The following is a 15145-nucleotide window of genomic DNA, read 5'->3' as shown; positions in this document are numbered from 1 at the left end:
TTGACACAGAATATTACATTTTGTATTTGACAGAATAATATATTATTTTTTCCCATTTGATACAGGTATTCCAAAATTAAAACCATTTGAAAAAGGTTGGTTTGAAGAAACTCATGATGTTGAAAATTTTGAGGAAGAAGTATTTGGTCATGAACTTGTTGGAATTGAAAGATACGAAAATGATGATGAAATGAGCTTATATCAAAGGAAAGAAAAGGTTTGTGACTGATAATTAATCTATTTATATTTACTAGTTATTTTTCAATTCGTGTATACTTTATTTAATGTTTGTTTATATTAGACTTGACTGCATATTTAAAAGCTTAGATCTGGATCTATGAATACCGCTTAAGAATTTATCAATGCACAGAAACTTGAATTTTGTGTAACCAAACTTTGTAAGATTTTCTTGAAATCAAATCGCATAAAATCTAAACTTTTTTTTCTACTAAAACTTTCAAACCTTATAAGAATGTTAAGACTACAAATACTACGATGTAATCAGTCAAGAAGTAGGATTACAATTTATAGACTATTCACATTAAAGTCTGGTTCCAAATATACTTTACCAAAAGATTATGTACAAAATAAAGAATCCATAAAAGCCATCTCCTTGAAAGAAGGTTGGGAAATTTGGAAAAATTCATTATCTTCCAAAAGATTAGATAATCTTCAAGGTGAATTGATTAAGCTTATGTTACCTAATTCTAAAGAAAATGAAAATATTGAAACAATTCAACGAAGAATTCCAATTGATAATAATGATTACATTAATACTGTAACAATACGTCGGAAAAATGATGAATTACCAATTAAACATGTTGTATTTATACATGGTTATGGAGCATCATTAGGTTGTTTTGCAAGAAATTTTAAAATAATAGATGAATTAAAAAATAGTGAGAAATTCAATTATCATATACATTTTTTGGATAATATAACTTTTGGACTATCTTCAAATCCATCAATTCCGAATGACAATATTAGTTGGAGAATCCCATCTGCTGCAAGATTGAAGTTAATTGATAATGAACCAACTGATCCTAAAAAGTTATATAAGAAATATTATAAGTTAATAGATGGATATCAACTTGATCCTGAGAATTATAAGGAATATCAAGAACATTTTAAACCTATATTAGAAGATATGGAAAATTTTTACACTGGAGCAATTGATAGATGGAGGAAAAATCTTGGATTAGAGAAGATTGATTATCTAATTGGTCATTCGTTTGGTGCTTATTGGTGTGGTTCATATTCTATAAAAAGTTTTGATAAAGTATCAAATTTAATACTTTTGTCACCCGTGGGGTTGGAAAGAAACATCATGGCTATTACAAATACTGATGAAATCACTAATAAGAATGAAAGACCTACATTAGACCCAACATCTTATAAATTTTTATCAAGATTTCCAATATTATCAAGAAATCATATCCTAAATTGGTATTATAAAATTCCTTACTTACCTAGAATTTTAAAATTCTTAGGCCCATTTGGAGTTCAATATTACTTTAAAATGTGGTTATCAAAATTATCAAAAATCAATAAATTAATTAAAAAACATGGAGGACCGCAAAAAATATTTCAAAATTCAAATGATTTAGTAATTGGTTCACAGAAGGAAATAAATTTGATTATAGAATATTTATATAACTCAATTACAAATGGGACTAATAGTGATATTTATGTTAAATATTTATTAACCCCAGCAACAGTTAGTAAATGGCCATTAATGGATAAATTTTTAAATGCTGATTTAAATAAGATTAGTTTTAATACATTTGTTTTTTATGGACAATATGATTTTATGAATTCTGAAGCTGGTGAAAAAATGATTAAAAAATTAAATGAAAAAAATACATCAAAAATTAAATTTGAATATGACGAAATTGCGGAAGGTGGTCATAACTTGTATATAGACAATCCATTTGATACAAATAAAAAAATTGCAGAAATTATATTAAATCAAGAATAGAATATTATAGATTATAGAGTATATTTATTAATGTTATAGACGCTACCAACTATTCCCTTATGAAACTAATATTAACCAATTAAATATTTGATTTTTCTATATTACGCACTCTAATTAAATTTTTCACTTCAGATACAAACAAAAGAGAAACTATATCAATAGTGAATTGAAATAATAGATTAACCAACTACCATACTTAGCATCTTTCATCTATTATCAATCCCATTTGTTCATAAAATCGTTTTTTCCATCCATCATACTACACATATAACACATATATAATGTCATTTTTCAGAGATATATTTGAGACTATAATTCCAGCTGCATATGCTGATGAAGTATGTTTATACTCGAGGAGCCATAGGAGTCTTTCAAGAATACTAACGATTCAATTAGCCTGCTGATGATACACAAAATGAGGTTGCTGATGAAGAAGCTCCAGAAGCTGAAGAAGAGGCATCACCAGAAGAACATGTAGAAGAAGAAACCGTAGATCCAGCAGATGGAGATGATGAAGAGGAAGAAGAAGACGACGAAGATGATGAAGATGAAGATGAAGCAGAATTAGAAGACCCAATGGATAAATTGCGTGAAGAATGTGTAAAGTCTAGTGCATGTAAACCATTTGATCATCATTTCCATGAATGTGTTGAAAGAGTAACAAAAGAAATGGAAGAACCTGGATATGAACATAAACATTATAAAGAAGATTGTGTTGAAGAATTTTTCCATTTACAACATTGTGTGAATGATTGTGTAGCTCCAAGATTATTTAATAAATTAAAATAGATATCGAATCAAAAGCTAATGAACAATTAATAAACGAATAAAAAATCAAAATATTTAATTGATAGAGATAATGTTTGTAAACTGTTTGTTAACCTCTGTTGGAATATTTCAAGATGTGTCGCGTTGCTAATGTCACTTCTTTCATTCCTTGGTCTTACTAAAAGTCTTAAGATCTTAAAATTTTTTCTTCTGTAAAAAAAATCAACAAAAGAAGGCGATTTTTACAACACAACTTAAAAGTGTCACATAAAAATTAAAGTACTTGTGTTTCCCAATCAATTGATTGATAATACCGAATTTTATTTGTTTGAAGATATAAAACCTTGTGAATTATAGGCTGAAAGTTAAAATTATGTCCGAAATGTCTGAAGAAGTTAGAGCTCTTAAACCAGTTATTGAAGATAGAATTTATGTTGGAAATGTTGATTATAAAGCAACTGAAGAAGAATTAAAAGATTTATTCAAAGATTTAAAAGTAACTGAAGTTGAAATTCCATCAAAGGAAAATACAAGAGGTGATAAAACTTTTAAAAGACGTTTAGGATTTGCATTTGTTCAATTTGAAACTAAAGAAGATGCAGATAAAGCAATTGCTGATCTTAACGGTCAAAAATTTCAAAGAAGAAATATTTTTATTAAAAAGGCAGTTCCTCCACCAACTGAAGAAGAAAAAAAAGTTAAAATTGAAGCTTATAAAGCTAAAAAGGAAGAAATTCAAAAAGCAAAAGAATTGAAAAAAGAAGCAAATAAAAAGAATGATTCAACAAATGCTGAATCTACAACTAAACCTAAAGTTCCAGAAGGAGAAAAATCAAAAGATACAATCTTCATTACTAATTTGGATTATAAAGTAAATGTAAAAGCTTTAAATAATACTTTTAAAGATTTAAAACCAAAATGGATTCATGTACCAACAAGAAGATTTCAAAATAAAAAATATCCAAATGGTAAATTTAGAAGACCTTTAAATAAAGGTATTGCTTTTATTAAATTTCCAAATGAAGAAGTTCAAAAACAAGCAATTGAAGAATTTAATGGTAAAGAAATTAATGGTAGAGAATTAATTATTGATATTGCTGTTGATTCAAAAGTTCCAACTAAAGAAGAACAAGAAGCTGAAGCTGATGAAAATGTTGAAGATTCAAATGGTAATTAATCGTTTGAAAAAGAATTGATTAAATATCCATTTGTTAAAAATTTAAAAACTTAAAAAAACCTGTTTTATAGCTATACTATTTTGTAAGAATGATAAGTATTAATGAATTTAAAGCATTTGTAGTTACTTGAACTCTTATCAGTCTATGAATAATCAAGAGATTCAAATACAAACAAAACTGATTTTTTCTACCCCTTAAGCCGGTTGAAATGAGTATCCTTATCATTGCAAAACCTGAATATATATGACAATAATCAGTTGCATTTGATTTAATTTTAAGAAATATAGAGAAAACTTCGGTAACGAAATTCCCGAATTGGTTCTGGTCTTAAATATGAAGTTTGACCATACCCACCGCAGTTTTTCCAAAAAATTAAGAGAACTAATCTTCTAATTCTCAATTTTTAAAAGTGATATTTGCCCGAAGAAGAATAGTGCCACTCTTACTTTCAATATTTTGTTCCAGATTTAAATAAGGTTTTTTGGTATTGGTGATATAATAAATCAACGAGTTACAAAACAGTACACAATTACGAATGAAATATTATTTTAGCCAATTCAATAAAAGGATACATTCGATAAAGATTCGGTAAACTCGAGCAAAGTAAAAAATGTTCCATTACATTTTAGTGGATAACTTACCCAAAACTGTCCTACCTTCGTACGGTACCCGTTTATTAAGAAATACTTTTGGTCTATTGAATGATGATCATAGTACAACGAACGGAAATAATTTGTTTCTCTCTAATTAAACTTGTTTTGTACTATTTTAATTTAATTCCTTTTTTCTTATTATTTTAAATTTAAATTTTTTGTTTCATTTTATTTTTTTTTTCATATCTTCTTATTTCAAATTAGATTTCATTTTTACAACCATCATTTATATAGCTATTCATTCTCTTAGGTTGAAAATATGGTACTACAGAGACCAATGATTCAACAGGAGTATCTACCTATTGGTATAAACAATACATATTCAACTCAATGTCAATTTTGGGATTATGATGATATAACTAAATGTACAAGATTTAAATTAGATTATTATACACCAATTATATTAACATCAATATCTTTAACTATATTATTAATAAAAACTATAATATCATATAGTAAAAAGAATAAAAATAAAATACAATTAAATGAAAATGAAAATCGTCCTTTATTAGCAACTAGTGATAATTATGGATCAACTAATATAACAACTACCGATAATAAAAAATTAACAAAAGAAGATTTGAAATCTTTACATTTTGATTTATCAAAATTACCAGATACAAATTTAGATGGAACACCTCATGGTTATGTTCAAGAAGTTTATAAAAATATGAGTGAAAGATTTAGAATTGCATTTGAATTCATTTTGGTTTTATTATCGTTAATATTACATCTATCACCATTTTTTTTGAAACCATTACATAAAGAATTTAAACATACTTATATACCACTTGTTCAAACTATTTTTTGGTCATATATTTTCATCATAGTATCAATAAGAGTCATTAACATAAATCAAGTATACATAAGGTTACCAAATTTATGGATTCATACAACAGCATTATATTTCTTTTATTTTTTCCCTACTTTATTGACTTTTAGATCAGCTATAATTTCTACTAATATGAATAAATTAATTAGTAAATATTATATTTGGGAATTCATATTTAGTGCATTATTATTATTTTTGAATTTTACTGCAACTATTGGTGATAAACCTTCACAATTGTATATCACACCAGGAATTGAACCAAATCCAGAAAATATTTCAAGTATAGCTTCATTTGTATCTTATAGTTGGTTAGACAGAATGGTTTGGAAATCATATAAACAACCATTAAGTAAAAATGATATATGGGGATTAAGAGAAGATGATTATGCATTATATGTTTTAAAAGCTTTTGAAGCATCAAAATCAACTTTATCTTTTACTTATAAAATATTTTGGCATTTTAAATTTTTATTTGCAGTACAAGCATTTTGGGCAATTTTAGAATCAATGCTTATATTTGGACCTTCAGTTTTATTGAAAAAAGTTTTAGAATATGTTGCAAATCCAAATTCAATTTCTGCAAATTTAGCTTGGACTTTTGTATTTATGATGCCAATAATGAAGATGTTAGATTCTATTGCATCTGGATGTTCATTATTTTTAGGTAGAAGAGTTTGTTGTAGAATGAAAGCAGTTATTATTGGTGAAGTTTATGCAAAAGCTTTAAGAAGAAAAATTACAGTTACTGAAACAAAAGCTGATGATTCATTAGATGATAAAGATGAAAATGATGATTCTGTATCTGATGAATCTTCAACTCATGAAAATAAAAAAACAGCTGAATTGGGAGCTATTATTAATCTTATGGCTATTGATGCATTTAAAGTTTCTGAAATATGTGGTTATTTACATTATTTTGTTGGAGCTATTTTGATGATTGGTATTTGTACTATTTTACTTTACAATTTATTAGGTTGGAGTGCATTAGTTGGTTCATTAACTATTGTTGTTTTATTACCAATCAATTATAATATGGCTCAATGGATGGGAAGATTACAAAAGAAAATGTTGGGAATAACAGATCAAAGAATTCAAAAATTAAATGAAACTTTTCAAAGTATTAGAATTATTAAATTTTTTGCATGGGAAGATAAATTTTTTGAAAGTGCAATGAAAATTAGAGAAGAAGAAATTAGATACTTGAAATGGAGATGTGGAGTTTGGTGTGCAGCTGCATTCATTTGGTTTATAACTCCTACTTTAATTACTTTACTTTCATTTTATTGTTATACCATAATTGAAGGTAAAACTTTAACTGCTCCAATTGCTTTTACTGCTTTATCTTTATTTACTTTGTTAAGGTCACCATTAGATCAATTGGCTGATATGACATCATTTGTTATTCAATCAAAAGTTTCATTAGATAGAGTTACTGATTTTTTGGATGAAGCGGAAACTTCTAAATATGATCAATTAGCTCAAGAAAAAGGACCAAATTCTCCAGAAATTGGATTTGAAAATGCAACATTATCTTGGAATCAACTGTCTAAAACAGATTTTAGGTTAAGAGATATTAATATTACTTTCAAACCCGAAAAATTAAATGTTATTATTGGTCCTACTGGATCTGGTAAAACTTCTTTATTATTAGGACTTTTAGGTGAAATGGATTTACTCAAAGGGAAAGTATTTTTACCAGGTATAATTCCAAGAGATGATTTAATTCCAGATACAAATGGTTTAACCGAATCTGTAGCTTATTGTTCACAAACTGCTTGGTTATTAAATGACACAATTAGAGGAAATATAACATTTGGTGCACCTTTCAATCAAGATCGTTATGATAAAGTTATTGATGCATGTGGTTTAACTCGTGATTTACAAATATTGAGTGCTGGTGATCAAACTGAAGTTGGAGAAAAAGGTATTACATTATCTGGAGGTCAAAAACAAAGAGTTTCATTAGCAAGAGCATTATATTCAAATGCAAAACATCTTTTATTAGATGATTGTTTATCAGCAGTTGATTCACATACTGCTTTATGGATTTATGAAAATTGTATTACTGGACCATTAATGGAAAATAGAACATGTATATTAGTATCACATAATGTTGCTTTAACAGCTCAACATGCAGAATGGATTGTTATAATGGATAATGGTAGAGTTAAAAATCAAGGTACAACTGAAGATATGTTAGCATCTGGAGATTTAGGAGATGATGAATTAATTAAAACTTCTGTAATGAATTCAAGAAATCAATCAAGTTCGAATTTACAAACTTTAGGTGATAAAAATGCAGAAATGAAATCAAAATTAGCAGTCATTGAACAAAAATTACAAGCAGTTAAAACAAATGATGAGAATGAAGATGATGAACCATTGGTCAAAACTGATGGTAAATTAGTTGAAGAAGAAAATAAAGCTGAAGGTGTTGTTGGATCTAAAGTTTATATTGAATATGCTAAAGTATTTGGTGGTTGGAAAGTTTGGACTTTAATATTTGTTGCATTTATTACATCTCAAGGTGTTTATATGTTTCAATCTTGGTGGTTAAGAACTTGGTCATTACATAGTGAACATGTTGAATCATTATATATTAAATATGTTGGTCATGGAGCAATTATGGATAGTTCACATTATAATCAATTACCATTAGTTAGAAATTTAATGGGAGCTATAAAATTAATTGGATTTGGTTACCTTAAAATTAATGAAATTGTTGAAGAACATTCAACTTCTTATTATATTGCAATTTATGGTATTATTGGATTTGTTTATGCATTTACTGCATGTTTCAGAGTTTATGTTACATTTTTTGCAGGTATTGAAGCATCAAATAGAATTTTCAAAAAAGTTTTAAAAACAATTTTAAGAGCTAAATTAAGATTTTTTGATAAAACTCCATTAGGTCGTATAATGAATAGATTTTCAAAAGATATTGAATCTGTTGATCAAGAAGTTACTCCATTTGCTGAAGGTGCATTCATATGTTTAGTTCAATGTATTTCAACTTTAATTTTGGTTAGTTTTATAACTCCTGGATTTTTATTCTTTGCTGTTATTATTTCATTTTTATATTATTTAGTTGGTTATTTTTATTTAACATTATCAAGAGAATTAAAAAGATTTGAATCAATTACTAAATCACCAATTCATCAACATTTTTCAGAATCATTAAATGGTGTAGCTACTATAAGAGCTTATGGAATTGAATCTAGATTTATGAAACAAAATTTACAAGCAATTGATAATAATAATAGACCATTTTTTTATTTATGGGTAGCTAATAGATGGTTATCATTTAGAATTGATGCAGTTGGTTCTTTAGTTATGTTATTTGCAGGTATATTTGTTTTATTATCAGTTGGTAAAATTGATGCTGGATTAGCTGGTTTATCATTATCTTATGCTATAGCTTTTAGTGAAAGTGCATTATGGATAGTTAGACTTTATGCAAATGTTGAAATGAATATGAATTCAGTTGAAAGATTACAAGAATATCTTGAAGTTGAACAAGAACCACCTTATGAAATTAAAGAAACTGAACCAGCTTTGAATTGGCCAGAAAATGGTGAAATTGAAGTTGATGATGTTTCTCTTAGATATTCACCAGAATTACCAAGAGTTATTAAAAACGTTACTTTCAAAATCGAACCATGTAATAAAGTTGGTATTGTTGGTAGAACAGGTGCTGGTAAATCAACAATTATTACTGCATTTTTCAGATTCTTAGATCCAGAAAGTGGATCTATAAAAATAGACAATGTTGATATTACAACTATTGGTTTAAAAAATTTAAGACAAGCTATTACAATTATTCCTCAAGATCCAACTTTATTTGCAGGTACAATTAGAACAAATTTAGATCCTTTTGAACAATATCAAGATAATCAAATTTTTGAAGCATTAAAAAGAGTTAATTTAATTAAACCTAATGAAAATATAAATTCAACAGATGAAGAAAATCAAAATAAATTTCTTAATTTAGAAAACCCAATAACTGAAGGTGGTGGAAATTTATCTCAAGGTGAAAGACAATTAGTTTGTTTAGCAAGATCATTATTAAAAAATCCTAAAGTTATACTTCTTGATGAAGCAACTTCAAGTATTGATAATGTTTCAGATTCTTTAATTCAACAAACTATAAGATCAGAATTTAATAATAGTACAATTTTAACAATAGCTCATAGATTAAGAACCATAATAGATTATGATAAAATTTTAGTTATGGACGCTGGTAAAGTAGTTGAATATGAAAACCCTTATGTTTTAATAAGTGATAAAAATTCATTATTTTATAGTATGTGTGAAAATAGTGGTGAATTAGATAGTTTAATTAAATTAGCAAAAGAATCATTTATTGAAAAAAAGAATCAAAAAAATGGTAAGAAATAGATAGATACATAGATTGAAGAGGTTTGACAAATATTTTATAGACAATTACATAGTAATAAATTGATACATTTATAATAGATCAAGTTGTAAAAATAAAGTTATTGTCGCTAATGAAATTAATAGTTAGTAACTCATTCTATGCACTCGTTAAAGTGTTTCAGATTTTGACATCTATAAAATTGAAAAATTATTCGAATCTCGAACACATCAGTAAAACTATTTCTAAGACCAATAAACGCGTTTGTAATGAAATGCACCATTGTCTATTGAAAATTTAAAAACAAATTCAATTTTACATTAAGGCGAGGTTTCCTTTTGAAACAGTTTTGCCGCAAAATTATTAAAAATCCTCATCAAATATATGTACGTTATGAAATTCAAAGGTTCAAGAAACCTGTTAGTACCTCATAATACATATTCTTGATCAATTCTGCTCACTTGGATCTAAATTCAAGCAGATTTGTTCACTTATATGTATATTTGACATCTGGTGGCTCCTTTTTGGTGAAATATAAACACAAAATTAGTGATTCAATTGTATGAACAATATTTTTTTTTGATTGATAGCTTATCTTAATCATGATATGGATGATTCACAACATGCGCTCATTATTAAAAACAACGATAATATCCAAAATGAGATAGGAGACCTTATACAAGAATTGACTAGTGTCGCAATTGGTGAAACACTGAATGATGAAAGAGATTTAGTTTATCAAAAACTTACTACTAAATTAGTACAACTCATAAATCAATACGAGTTACAACCAAAACTATTAGAAAAAAAACTAGGTATATATATCCAATCTTTAAGCTCAAAATTTTTGCAGGATGATGAATTAATGAATTCAATTGGCCAGATTATTTATGCATTTTCCAAAATCTGTTCATTTAAAACTACGTCGTTATATTTCTCGAGTGATGTGTATTTAATTGAGGTTTTATTGACCAAATGTGAGAATAACACGAATGAATTTGTCAAATTTTCGTGTCTACTTTGGCTATGTAATCTAGTTCTTGTTCCGTTCCCAATATCAAGCATTAAGAATGATTTACCACAAAGATTAAAAGAAGTAGGTGAATTTAATCTTTTCCAATATACAAATGGGTCTAAAATTCAAAAAATTGCTCTGATAATGTTGGCAGGATTGCTTTCAAGAAGTGATTCAGAAGAAATGCTAAATAATTTTCTTCTTTCATTAGAAGAAAATTGGGTTGATCAAATTTCAAACAAGAGACTAGGAAATCTATTAGTGATTAATCAAATTTTAAAACGAAAACTTGTCAATTTGGATGTTATATATAAGTGTATGGTGCACGATATACTCGAATCCAATTGTTCAAATTTAACATTATATTACTCAATCAAAATATTGAGTAAATTAGCAGTTAACTATTGCCAACAACACGATTTTGCAAAAACATGTCAAATTATTAATCTACTACTAAATGAAATTTTAACAATTGAGTCAATTCCATTTGATATAAATCTTAGGTACTCAATGGCAAAGGCGTTAGCGGCAATCATTGATCAATTGTCATACGTTGCAATTAATTATCAGAGTCAATTAATTGAGTACGTATTATTGTTACTTTCACAATGTGATTTAACTATCTACAACATATCAAAGATTCAAACCCTTTTATTGATATTGGGGTATGTTGCATTACGAAAGAAAATACAGGTAGAGTATTGTGAAACCACTTTAAAACTAGCATCTAAATTCCTATTTTTCAAAATACAAAATGGAATAGTGACATTGGGTAATCAGGTTAGAGATTCTTCAACATTTGTTATATGGTCGATTGTGAAAAATATGAAACATTACAAACCTATTGTAAGAGATGTTTTTCTTGATTTATTGAAAGTTTTAGTTTTCGATGAAGAATTGATTTTGAAGAAATGTAGTGTTGCAGTATTACAGGAGATTATTGGTAGATTCGGAACTGAGTTGATTCAAATTAAAGATTTAGAATCAAAAGGGGAATTCATCATTAACTTTGTTGAAAAATTGGGCCGATTGCATTTAAACCTGAAAATTAGTTATCAATTTTTTGATGAATATTATGAAGTTTTTGACTTACTGTTTTTGGTTGATCCATTGCTAACCTTGCTTTGCGACCAGGACGGTGAAGGAAAGTATTTAAATAAATTATTGATACAACCAGCACAATTAGAGTTAGCTCCAAGATGTATTGTGAATTTTGATGATATCAGAAGTAGATTGGAAAAGTCGAATAGATGGCACATTTTATTTGAGTTAGACCAATTCTCAGATGCTGGTGATGAAATTTTTGTAGATTTTCAATATAATGAATCAAAGAAAGATATGATCAAAGGGTATCTCATGTATTTGAGTCGTCAACAATTGAATGAAGTTCAATGGCAAAATGTTATCAAGATTATCAAATATCACGATTACACCGAGCAATTCAGATTTATCATTTCAAATCAAATACAGATTCCCATGAGCGAAATCTTGCATCACTTACCACATTCCGAAGTCTTATCAAAGTCATTATTTTATTTTAGACACCTTAATATAGCTCAATATGATGAATTGATTCGGGTAATCAAAAATCCTGGGATTAATGCAACAATAAGAGCCAATTTAATTGAGAATTTAAGCTTTAATTTACCATCATTCTTCAATATAAGTACGTTGTACGATCTATTTGATGATTACACTACGACCGATCAAGGTGATGTTGGTTCAAAAATAAGGATGAACATGATAAAATTAGTACGTCAGAATAAGATAATGGATAAGACAATCCAGTTGAAACTAGTGAGATTAAGTGGTGAAATCATGGACAAATTAAGAAATCATGCATTCAAGTCATTGACCAATAAATCATTTAGCTGGTGCATGTTGTTTGACTATTACCAGACTTTGAACGATTTCAATATGAAACTTGAATTTTGGAAAGGTGTTGTTTTCACAACCGGCTCTTTAGTTGGCAATCTGAAGTTAATAAATGAATCATTCAATGAATTGATAAAATACAAACCAACCAGTGTTGACTTGAAAATCTTACTTTCATTCATACAACCCATAGTACCTAAAAAAACATCAACGAGGGAACGTAAATTGATTTTGCTGACGTTACAATTGATACTAAAATTATTTGATTCAAATTACAAGTTCATTGGAATGATAGACTTTAATGAATTATTTAAAAAATGTTACAATGTGCATATAAATACCAAAGATTTGAATCGTATCAAAATAGTTCTTCAAATATTTAACAGAATCGTTGAAGATTGTCCTAATTTAAAAAGAAAAATTTACGATAGATATTTATGGATATTGAAAAATCATCAGTTAAAAGAAGTCAAGGTGTTTGTTGGTGAAGTGATACTTTTTGATGTAGTTGTCTCGATGGATGATTCTGAGATTTTTGACAATTATTCTAAAATAGATTGGTTTGATATTAGTAAATCAGACCTAAATTTTGTAGAAATGTTATTACAATAAAACGTTACACAAAAACCGTACAGTAATATCCGCACAATTGTCTAAATTTTGTCTCCAATGATCATCTCAAAGAGTATATTCATAATCACATAGGACCAACCATGGCAAGAAAGAAATCAGCGGCCAAAAAGGCTAAGGAAGCTGCTTTGAAAGAAAAAAATGAAACACCTCCAACCATCGCAAAATCTGACACCAACCTTACCAATGTAAATAATGAAAGAAAACAACAAATACAATCAGAACCACAAACACAAGATATTGATTCAGATAGTGAATCAACAACATCAGAAGAAGAAGATGAGTACGGAGACTTGATAACGGATGATGTAGAAGATGGAATAAATAAGGTTTTAGAAGCTATAAAATCTAATCCAAATAAATTACTAGATCCAAACGTCAAATTTTTTAATGAACCATCTATTGATTCAACTTCAAGCAACAAATCCAAATCTGAGAAACCAATATATTTAAAAGATTATCATAGACAAAATTTAATTGATGGAAGTTATAAAGAATTTGACGAAAGCGAAACTGTAGATGGTGGGAAATCATTTGCAAGCGAGCAAAGAGAAGATCGTAATAAGTTATTGGACGATATAAAAAACGCATTTAACGAAGATGAAGATGATGATGAAGAAGACGATGGATTTATGAAGAAAAAAACAACACCTTCCGAAGAAAAATCACAAATTGAAAAAACTAAAGAATTACCAGATCCAGAAAAAGATCAAAAGGGATTTTTATCAGCATTTTTAGACCAAAAGGCATGGATACCACAAAAGGGTGACAAAGTAATAAATTTAGATAAAATAGATCAAAATGATGAAGAAGAATTTGATGATGCTGTTGAAGATTTTGAAAATGCTTATAATTTTAGATTTGAAGATCCAAATTCAACTGAAATTATATCATATGCAAGAAATCAAGCAACTTTAAGAAGATCAAATACAAATGTAAGAAAAAGAAAAAGGGAAAAAGAAAATGAAGAAAAACAAAAAGAGGAAAAAATAAAAGAAGAAAAATTGAAAAAGAAAAAAATATCAAAATTAAATAAAGTTATTGATAGATTATCAAAGATTAAAGAAGCTGTTGGAGAAGATGTAGATGATGCTGTGATTCAAAAAGTTTTTGGTGATTCTTTACTTAATGATGATTTTGATGATGCTGATTGGGATAGTAAGATGGCAGAAATATTTAATGAACAATATTATGGTGCAGAAGATGCAAAACCTACATGGGATGATGAAATTATGGATGGGTTTGATTATGGAAATGAAGAAGGAAACGAAGATTATGGAGAAGAAGAACATGACAATGAATTTGAAGAAGAACCACCTAAGAAAAAATCAAAGAAAGATCAATTGAAAGATAAAAAATCTGCCAAAAAGGAGAAAGAATTAATAAAACAAAAAGCTCAAGAAATAGTAGATTCAAATACATTAAAAATTCAAGAAGAAATAGATGAAGAACAAGAATCAGGAAGAGGTAGATCAAAATCTAAAAATAGCGTTGAAAAATTTAAATATAGAGAAGTATCACCAGAAACATTTGGATTAACTACAAGAGATATATTATTAGCAGATGATAAACAATTAAATAATTTAATTGGTTTAAAAAAATTTGCACCATATAGACCAAAAGAATTAAGAATGAAAGATAAACGAAAATTAACTAAATCTAAACATCTTAAAGAATGGAGAAAAGAAACATTTCAAAATCTACATATACCAGAGGATGCTAAAGATGATGAAATATGGATACCTAATGATCAAAGTGAGGAACAAAGTTCTAGAAAAAAATTTAAATTGAAGGATAGTAAAAAGCATAAGAAGCATAGTAGTAGAAAAGCATAATTATAC

General features: G+C 27.5%; 6 protein-coding genes across 6 annotated transcripts; all 6 read left to right on the top strand. All coding sequences in view use genetic code 12, as the record gives it.

Moving 5' to 3' along the window:
- Positions 1–472: 472 nt before the first annotated feature.
- On the top strand, positions 473–1978 carry KGF55_004755 (uncharacterized protein; the record flags this gene model as incomplete). Its single annotated transcript, XM_051759692.1, has 1 exon — positions 473–1978. The coding sequence occupies one exon, from the start codon at positions 473–475 to the stop codon at positions 1976–1978; it is 1506 nt and encodes a 501-aa protein (XP_051612714.1).
- A 281-nt stretch (positions 1979–2259) lies between these two features.
- KGF55_004754 (ubiquinol--cytochrome-c reductase subunit 6) lies at positions 2260–2767 on the top strand (the record flags this gene model as incomplete). Its single annotated transcript, XM_051759691.1, has 2 exons — positions 2260–2316; positions 2375–2767. 2 exons carry the CDS (start codon positions 2260–2262, stop codon positions 2765–2767), a joined length of 450 nt encoding a protein of 149 aa, XP_051612713.1.
- Positions 2768–3119: 352 nt separating this feature from the next.
- On the top strand, positions 3120–3923 carry SBP1 (Sbp1p; the record flags this gene model as incomplete). The annotated part of the gene is made up of 1 exon (XM_051759690.1): positions 3120–3923. One exon carries the CDS (start codon positions 3120–3122, stop codon positions 3921–3923), a length of 804 nt encoding a protein of 267 aa, XP_051612712.1.
- Positions 3924–4854: 931 nt separating this feature from the next.
- KGF55_004752 (YBT1) lies at positions 4855–9807 on the top strand (the record flags this gene model as incomplete). The annotated part of the gene is made up of 1 exon (XM_051759689.1): positions 4855–9807. One exon carries the CDS (start codon positions 4855–4857, stop codon positions 9805–9807), a length of 4953 nt encoding a protein of 1650 aa, XP_051612711.1.
- A 584-nt stretch (positions 9808–10391) lies between these two features.
- Positions 10392–13286, top strand: KGF55_004751 (uncharacterized protein; the record flags this gene model as incomplete). Its single annotated transcript, XM_051759688.1, has 1 exon — positions 10392–13286. One exon carries the CDS (start codon positions 10392–10394, stop codon positions 13284–13286), a length of 2895 nt encoding a protein of 964 aa, XP_051612710.1.
- A 101-nt stretch (positions 13287–13387) lies between these two features.
- On the top strand, positions 13388–15139 carry KGF55_004750 (uncharacterized protein; the record flags this gene model as incomplete). Its single annotated transcript, XM_051759687.1, has 1 exon — positions 13388–15139. The coding sequence occupies one exon, from the start codon at positions 13388–13390 to the stop codon at positions 15137–15139; it is 1752 nt and encodes a 583-aa protein (XP_051612709.1).
- Between the last annotated feature and the right edge of the window lie 6 nt (positions 15140–15145).

Source organism: Candida pseudojiufengensis (assembly GCF_024610245.1).
Source record: "Candida pseudojiufengensis strain CBS 10847 chromosome Unknown scaffold12, whole genome shotgun sequence".
Lineage (NCBI taxonomy): Eukaryota > Fungi > Ascomycota > Pichiomycetes > Serinales > Debaryomycetaceae > Lodderomyces > Lodderomyces pseudojiufengensis.
Note: the sequence above shows the minus strand (reverse complement) of the source record. Positions and strands in the feature narration are given on the sequence as shown.